The 8,808-nt window shown below is 58.3% G+C and overlaps 1 protein-coding gene across 1 annotated transcript; it reads right to left on the bottom strand.

The window, feature by feature from the left end:
* Positions 1 to 1,816: 1,816 nt before the first annotated feature.
* lysmd1 (LysM, putative peptidoglycan-binding, domain containing 1) lies at positions 1,817 to 8,703 on the bottom strand. The gene is given in 4 exon segments (XM_043683985.2): positions 1,817 to 2,475; positions 2,478 to 2,605; positions 4,158 to 4,417; positions 8,427 to 8,703. Coding segments are annotated over 4 exon segments (627 nt in total). The 5' UTR covers positions 8,613 to 8,703; the 3' UTR covers positions 1,817 to 2,422.
* Between the last annotated feature and the right edge of the window lie 105 nt (positions 8,704 to 8,808).

Genomic DNA, 8,808 nt, shown 5'->3' with positions numbered 1-8,808 from the left:
AGTCCGACAGAGGGAGAAAGAGAGAGGGAGAAAGAGAGAGCGAGTCCGACAGAGGGAGAAAGAGAGAGGGAGAAAGAGAGAGCGAGTCCGACAGAGGGAGAAAGAGAGAGGGAGAAAGAGAGAGCGAGTCCGACAGAGGGAGAAAGAGAGAGGGAGAAAGAGAGAGGGAGAAAGAGAGAGGGAGAAAGAGAGAGGGAGAAAGAGAGAGGGAGAAAGAGAGAGGGAGAAAGAGAGAGGGAGAAAGAGAGAGGAGAAAGAGAGAGCGAGTCCGACAGAGGGAGAAAGAGAGAGCGAGTCCAGACAGAGGGAGAAAGAGAGAGGGAGAAAGAGAGAGCGAGTCCGACAGAGGGAGAAAGAGAGAGGGAGAAAGAGAGAGGGAGAAAGAGAGAGGGAGAAAGAGAGAGGGAGAAAGAGAGAGGGAGAAAGAGAGAGGGAGAAAGAGAGAGGGAGAAAGAGAGAGGGAGAAAGAGAGAGGGAGAAAGAGAGAGGGAGAAAGAGAGAGGGAGAAAGAGAGAGGGAGAAAGAGAGAGGGAGAAAGAGAGAGGGAGAAAGAGAGAGGGAGAAAGAGAGAGGGAGAAAGAGAGAGGGAGAAAGAGAGAGGGAGAAAGAGAGAGGGAGAAAGAGAGAGGGAGAAAGAGAGAGGGAGAAAGAGAGAGGGAGAAAGAGAGAGGGAGAAAGAGAGAGGGAGAAAGAGAGAGGGAGAAAGAGAGAGGGAGAAAGAGAGAGGGAGAAAGAGAGAGGGAGAAAGAGAGAGGGAGAAAGAGAGAGGGAGAAAGAGAGAGGGAGAAAGAGAGAGGGAGAAAGAGAGAGGGAGAAAGAGAGAGGGAGAAAGAGAGAGGGAGAAAGAGAGAGGGAGAAAGAGAGAGGGAGAAAGAGAGAGGGAGAAAGAGAGAGGGAGAAAGAGAGAGGGAGAAAGAGAGAGGGAGAAAGCGAGAGGGAGAAAGCGAGAGGGAGAAAGAGAGAGGGAGAAAGAGAGAGGGAGAAAGAGAGAGGGAGAAAGAGAGAGGGAGAAAGAGAGAGGGAGAAAGAGAGAGGGAGAAAGCGAGAGGGAGAAAGCGAGAGGGAGAAAGCGAGAGGGAGAAAGCGAGAGGGAGAAAGCGAGAGGGAGAAAGCGAGAGGGAGAAAGAGAGAGGGAGAAAGAGAGAGGGAGAAAGAGAGAGGGAGAAAGAGAGAGGGAGAAAGAGAGAGGGAGAAAGAGAGAGGGAGAAAGAGAGAGGGAGAAAGAGAGAGGGAGAAAGAGAGAGGGAGAAAGAGAGAGGGAGAAAGAGAGAGGGAGAAAGAGAGAGGGAGAAAGAGAGAGGGAGAAAGAGAGAGGGAGAAAGAGAGAGGGAGAAAGAGAGAGGGAGAAAGAGAGAGGGAGAAAGAGAGAGGAGAAAGAGAGAGAGGGGAAGGAAGGAGGAGAGAGAGGGAGAAAGAGAGAGGGAGGAAAGAGAGAGGGAGAAAGAGAGAGGGAGAAAGAGAGAGGGAGAAAGAGAGAGGGAGAAAGAGAGAGGGAGAAAGAGAGAGGGAGAAAGAGAGAGGGAGAAAGAGAGAGGGAGAAAGAGAAGAGGGAGAAAGAGAGAGGGAGAAAGAGAGAGGGAGAGAGAGAGAGGGAGAGAGAGAGAGGGAGAGAGAGAGAGGAGAGGAGAGAGGAGAAAGAGAGAGAGAGAAGAGAGAGAGAGAAAGAGAGAGAGAGAGAGAAGAAGAGGAGGAGAGAGAGAGAGAGAGAGAAGAGAGAGAAAGAGAGAAGGAGAAAGAGGAAAAGGAGAGAGAGAAAGAGGAGAAAGAAAGAGAAGAGAGAAAAGAGAGAGAATGAAAGTGAGAGAAAGAAAGTGTGAGAGAGAGCGACAGAAAGAGAGAGAGAGAGAGTGTGAGTGCGCGGATCCGACAGCGTCAGAGGGAGAGTGGGGGAGAGAGGGCGAGACAGTGACTGAGGGACTCTCACGGAGACCGTGACAGAACAGCAGGACCAATTTGTGAAAACGCATTGTGAAAGTTTTCTTCCTGGACGATCACATTTCCGAGACAGAGACTGCACAGCCTGCCCCGTGACACTGCGGGGATAAACGCACGCTCGGAATTCCTCGCCGGGCCCCTCCGGAAGAATTGTTCATTCGCTCCACAGTTTCAGCAATGGCTCATCGGTTTGGGGGTGGGGGGGGAAATTTCTCCAGCCCCGCTCTGATGCGTGATATCAGACATGAATGTGTGCTGTGGACAGCTGTGTCCATGTCAAAGCAGAGTCCCTGGAGTCAAGGAGCTCTGCGTTTCTGTCATTTTACGAAAAGGAAACTCATAAATTAAGGGAAACGCAGCCGGCTGGCAGCTTTGTGGTTCACTGTCCAGCGGAGGGAGAGGGGGGGGGGCGGGTTCATTTCGTACCCAGATGCAGACTCGCTCCCACTACCCGAGCTGGGTGGGAGGGGTGGTGGGGGAAGCTGTGTCAAAGGTCAAAGATCTCGTCCTCCGTCTCCCGTAAGGTGGTGACCCGGGTGGTTTGGTCAAGCGCACGGGGCCCAGGCGTGCCCACTGCGCTGAGACCGTTCGCGATGCCAGGGTCTGCTCCAGTCGCCTGCTGCTACCCACTGAGGTACTGGCACTGCCAACCACAGCCCCATCCAGCCTGCTGGACAAAGCACAGCAATTAGAGCTCCCTCTACCCGCCCCGGCAGCAAGGCTCCCCTCTACCCCTGTGGGAGCTGGGCGGGTGACTCGCTCACACCCTGTCCCTCTAATCCCCCCCCCCCCCACCGAGGACCAGGAGGAAGTACCCCTCCACCCTTTTACAGCCTCATCTACACCATTCATCCACCACACCCTCCCAGGGACAGCACGGGGTTAGGTACAGGGTAAAACTCTCTCTACACTGTTCACCCCATCCCAGGGACAGGGACAGGACAGGGTGAGGTATAGAATAAAGTGCTCTCTACACTATCCCCCCCAGATTGGTCATGCTAAATTGTCCCATAGTGCCCAGGATGTGCAGGTTAGGGTGGATTGGCCATGCTAAATTGTCCCGTAGTGCCCAGGGATGTGCAGGTTAGGGTGGATTGCATGCTAAATTGTCCCATAGTGCCCAGGGATGTGCAGGTTAGGGTGGATTGGCCATGCTAAATTGTCCATAGTGCCCAGGGATGTGCAGGTTAGGGTGGATTGGTCATGCTAAATTATCCCATAGTGTCCAGGGATGTGCAGGTTAGGGTGGATTGGCCATGCTAAATTGTCCCGTAGTGCCCAGGGATGTGCAGGTTAGGGTGGATTGGCCATGCTAAATTGTCCCATAGTGCCCAGGGATGTGCAGGTTAGGGTGGATTGGCCATGCTAAATTGTCCCATAGTGTCCAGGGATGTGCAGGTTAGGGTGGGTTGGCCATGCTAAATTGTCCTGTAGTGCCCAGGGATGTGCAGGTTAGGATGGATTGGCCATGCTAAATTGTCCCATAGTGCCCAGGGATGTGCAGGTTAGGGTGGGTTGGCCATGCTAAATTGTCCCATAGTGCCCAGGGATGTGCAGGTTAGGGTGGATTGGCCATGCTAAATTGTCCCATAGTGCCCAGGGATGTGCAGGTTAGGGTGGATTGGCCATGCTAAATTGTCCCATAGTGCCCAGGGATGTGCAGGTTTGGGTGGATTGGCCATGCTAAATTGTCCCGTAGTGTCCAGGATGTGCAGGTTAGGGTGGGTTGGCCATGCTAAATTGTCCCGTAGTGCCAGGGATGTGCAGGTTAGGGTGGATTGGCCATGCTAAATTGTCCCATAGTGCCCAGGGATGTGCAGGCTAGGGTGGATTGGCCTTGCTAAATTGTCCTGTAGTGCCCAGGGATATGCAGGTTAGGGTGGATTGGCCATGCTAAATTGTCCCGTCGTGCCCAGGGATGTGCAGGTTAGGGTGGATTGGCCATGCTAAATTGTCCTGTAGTGCCCAGGGATGTGCAGGTTAGGGTGGATTGGCCATGCTAAATTGTCCTGTAGTGCCCAGGGATATGCAGGTTAGGGTGGGCACTATGGACAATTTAGCATGGCCAATCCGCACCTGGGCCTCTGGTGCTGTGAGGCTAGCAGTGCTAAGCAATGAGGCACCGAGACGTGCGGGTTCGGGTGGACTGGGGAATCTCTGAGCTGGGAGGGGGAGGGGGTTCTGCCAGCAGTTTAGGAAGGGGACCCTCGGCAGCTCCTTACCTGTCTGCTCCATCACTGAGCTTGCGGATGGCGGCTGCCTTGGACTGGGTGATTTTGGAATCCAGCCTCTTCAGGAAGTCACTGGGCGAAAGTTCAGCGCTCAGGGGTTCAAAGGTCGGCGCGGAGCTGGCCGCTGCTTGGTCTGGGGCCCTGCTCCCGTTCTGTAAGGCCTCCTGCTTTGGCGCAGGGATGCGCAGGCACTCCTTCAGGAAGATCGACTCGTTGGCGTACAGGCGGTTTGCCCGCATAATCTGTTCGGTCTGCAACACAGAGACATCGGCTTGGTTGGTGGATGGGAACACCCTGCAGGAGGCCATTCAGCCCCTCGCCCTCCTCCTCCTCCAGCCTGTTACACAGGAACAGAAGGCCATTCAGCCCCTCCTCCTCCAGCCTGTTACACAGGAACAGAAGGCCATTCAGCCCCTCCTCACTCCTCCTCCAGCCTGTTACACAGGAACAGAAGGCCATTCAGCCCCTCCTCTCCAGCCTGTTACACAGGAACAGAAGGCCATTCAGCCCCTCCTCACTCCTCCTCCAGCCTGTTACACAGGAACAGGAGGCCATTCAGCCCCTCGCCCTCCTCCTCCTCCAGCCTGTTACACAGGAACAGGAGGCCATTCAGCCCCTCCTCACTCCTCCTCCAGCCTGTTACATAGGAACAGGAGGCCATTCAGCCCCTCGCCCTCCTCCAGCCTGTTACACAGAAACAGGAGGCCATTCAGCCCCTCGCCCTCCTCCAGCCTGTTACACAGAAACAGGAGGCCATTCAGCCCCTCGCCCTCCTGTTACACAGGAACAGGAGGCCATTCAGCCCCTCGCCCTCCTCCTCCAGCCTGTTACACAGAAACAGGAGGCCATTCAGCCCCTCGCCCTCCTGTTACACAGGAACAGGAGGCCATTCAGCCCCTCGCCCTCCTCCTCCAGCCTGTTACACAGAAACAGGAGGCCATTCAGCCCCTCGCCCTCCTCCAGCCTGTTACACAGAAACAGGAGGCCATTCAGCCCCTCGCCCTCCTCCAGCCTGTTACACAGAAACAGGAGGCCATTCAGCCCCTCGCCCTCCTCCAGCCTGTTACACAGAAACAGGAGGCCATTCAGCCCCTCGCCCCCCTCCAGCCTGTTACACAGAAACAGGAGGCCATTCAGCCCCTCGCCCCCCTCCAGCCTGTTACACAGGAACAGGAGGCCATTCAGCCCCTCGCCCCCCCTCCAGCCTGTTACACAGGAACAGGAGGCCATTCAGCCCCTCGCCCCCCTCCAGCCTGTTACACAGGAACAGGAGGGCCATTCGGCCCCCCCTCCAGCCTGTTACACAGGAACAGGAGGGCCATTCGGCCCCCCCTCCAGCCTGTTACACAGGAACAGGAGGGCCATTCGGCCCCCCCTCCAGCCTGTTACACAGGAACAGGAGGGCCATTCGGCCCCCCCTCCAGCCTGTTACACAGGAACAGGAGGGCCATTCGGCCCCCCCCTCCAGCCTGTTACACAGGAACAGGAGGGCCATTCGGCCCCCCTCCAGCCTGTTACACAGGAACAGGAGGGCCATTCGGCCCCCCCCTCCAGCCTGTTACACAGGAACAGGAGGGCCATTCGGCCCCCCCCTCCAGCCTGTTACACAGGAACAGGAGGGCCATTCGGCCCCCCCCCTCCAGCCTGTTACACAGGAACAGGAGGGCCATTCGGCCCCCCCTCCAGCCTGTTACACAGGAACAGGAGGCCATTCGGCATCCCCTTCTCCAGCCTGTTACACCGGAACAGGAGGCCATTCGGCCCCTCCTTCTTCCGCCTGTTACACAGGAACAGGAGGCCATTCGGCCCCCCCTTCTCCAGCCTGTTACACCGGAACAGGAGGCCATTCGGCCCCCCCTTCTCCAGCCTGTTACACCGGAACAGGAGGCCATTCGGCCCCCCCTTCTCCAGCCTGTTACACCGGAACAGGAGGCCATTCGGCCCCTCCTCCGCCAGCCTGTTACACAGGAACAGGAAGAGGCTGTGCCACTTACAGCCTGCATTGACATACCCGGAAAGATAAAAGCTGATGTGTTTTTTTTTTAACCTGACCGCCTCACCTTGGCTCTGTCACCGTCCAACCCCAAATCGCTCGGTTAGCCAGAGGATTAGAGCGTGGTGTGAGATTACAACGAGAGTGTGGGTTCAATCGCGAGCTTTGGTAGTTAGGGAGATCCTGCCTCACCATTGGGGTCCCCACAGTAGTGGGGTTGGTTAACCGCAAGCTGTTTGTGACTGAGGAACTCTGCCGAATGGGGACAGACACCCGTGGCTAATCACCTTCGAATATCAAGCCAGCGTTAGCCTCCATGGTTACAGAGGTCTGGTTTATTTGCTGGTGGCTGCCCAGGGTGGACAGTAAGATCCCAGATTTATACGACACGCCCCTGCCCCCATAACCCTTCCTGCCGTTCTATCCCCCCCCCCAAAAAATGGCCTGGCTGCCGTTGAACGGTTTTGCTCCTTAATTCAGACCCAGACCTGATCCAATCCTTCCGTTAGACCCACAGCCCCAGCATCCTCCGCAGGGAGAGGCCAGGTGAGGCAGAGGGGCAGGCCGTGGGAAATTACCCATCACCTTCCTCCAGTGCGGGGGGCGGGGGGGGGTGTGTCCCCCCATAACCCTTCCCCAGTGTGAGGGGGTGTGTCCCCCCATAACCCTTCCCCAGTGTGAGGGGAGGGGTGTCCCCCCATAACCCTTCCCCCGTGTGAGGGGGGGGTGTCCCCCCATAACCCTTCCCCAGTGTGAGGGGGGGTGTGTCCCCCCCATAACCCTTCCCCAGTGTGAGGGGGGGGTGTCCCCCCCATAACCCTTCCCCAGTGTGAGGGGGGTGTGTGTCCCCCCATAACCCTTCCCCAGTGTGAGGGGGGTGTGTGTCCCCCCATAACCCTTCCCCAGTGTGAGGGGGTGTGTGTCCCCCCATAACCCTTCCCCAGTGTGAGGGGGGTGTGTGTGTCCCCATAACCCTTCCCCAGTGTGAGGGGGTGTGTGTGTCCCCATAACCCTTCCCCAGTGTGAGGGGGGTGTGTGTCCCCCCATAACCCTTCCCCAGTGTGAGGGGGGTGTGTGTCCCCCCATAACCCTTCCCCAGTGTGAGGGGGGTGTGTGTGTCCCCATAACCCTTCCCCAGTGTGAGGGGGTGTGTGTGTCCCCATAACCCTTCCCCAGTGTGAGGGGGGTGTGTGTCCCCCCATAACCCTTCCCCAGTGTGAGGGGGGTGTGTGTCCCCCCATAACCCTTCCCCAGTGTGAGGGGGGTGTGTGTGTCCCCATAACCCTTCCCCAGTGTGAGGGGGGTGTGTGTCCCCCCATAACCCTTCCCCAGTGTGAGGGGGGTGTGTGTCCCCCCATAACCCTTCCCCAGTGTGAGGGGGTGTGTGTGTCCCCATAACCCTTCCCCAGTGTGAGGGGGGTGTGTGTCCCCCCATAACCCTTCCCCAGTGTGAGGGGGTGTGTCCCCCCATAACCCTTCCCCAGTGTGAGGGGTGTGTCCCCCCATAACCCTTCCCCAGTGTGAGGGGGGTGTGTGTCCCCCCATAACCCTTCCCCAGTGTGAGGGGGTGTGTCCCCCCATAACCCTTCCCCAGTGTGAGGGGTGTGTCCCCCCATAACCCTTCCCCAGTGTGAGGGGGGTGTGTGTGTCCCCATAACCCTTCCCCAGTGTGAGGGGGTGTGTCCCCCCATAACCCTTCCCCAGTGTGAGGGGTGTGTCCCCCCCCATAACCCTTCCCCAGTGTGAGGGGGTGGGTGTCCCCCCATAACCCTTCCCCAGTGTGAGGGGGTGTGTCCCCCCATAACCCTTCCCCAGTGTGAGGGGGTGTGTCCCCCCATAACCCTTCCCCAGTGTGAGGGGGTGTGTCCCCCCATAACCCTTCCCCCGTGTGAGGGGGGGGGTGTGTCCCCCCATAACCCTTCCCCAGTGTGAGGTGGGGTGTCCCCCCATAACCCTTCCCCAGTGTGAGGGGGGGGTGTCCCCCCATAACCCTTCCCCAGTGTGAGGGTGTGTCCCCCCATAACCCTTCCCCCGTGTGAGGGGGTGTGTCCCCCCATAACCCTTCCCCAGTGAGAGGGGGGGTGTGTCCCCCCATAACCCTTCCCCAGTGTGAGGGGGGTGTCCCCCCATAACCCTTCCCCAGTGTGGGGGGGTGTGTGTCCCCCCATAACCCTTCCCCCGTGTGAGGGGGTGTGTCCCCCCATAACCCTTCCCCAGTGTGAGGGGGTGTGTCCCCCCATAACCCTTCCCCCGGAGCGGATACTCACGCTGACTCCGTATCTGAGGGCCAGCCCCTGCAGAGTGTCCCCGGGCCGCGGGCGGTGCTCCAGGTGCCGCTGCCCGGCCGCCGGGCCCCGGGCCGTGCTGCCGTACGACCGGCTCAGGCCGCGGGCCGACGACCTCAGGGCCCCGCACTCGGCGGCGGCGGCGCCTCCTCCTTCAGCCACCTCCATCGACCGACAACAATAAACAACGACGAGGCGGCGCGCCTTCCGGTCCACGCAATGCACGCCGGGTGTTGTAGTGCTTTCACGGCGAGCTGACCCGTCCACTTCCTGTCTAACATCCGGCCTAGCGGACTACATCTCCCGGCGTGCAGTGTGGTGGCGACAAGCCTTCTGGGATATGGAGTCAGGCCCGGTGACAGCT

The sequence above is a fragment of the Chiloscyllium plagiosum genome, unplaced genomic scaffold, assembly GCF_037043375.1.
Source record: "Chiloscyllium plagiosum isolate Xiang-an unplaced genomic scaffold, Cpla_swu_hap1 HiC_scaffold_50, whole genome shotgun sequence".
NCBI classification, from domain to species: Eukaryota; Metazoa; Chordata; class Chondrichthyes; order Orectolobiformes; family Hemiscylliidae; genus Chiloscyllium; species Chiloscyllium plagiosum.
This window is presented reverse-complemented; position numbering and strand designations above follow the sequence as displayed.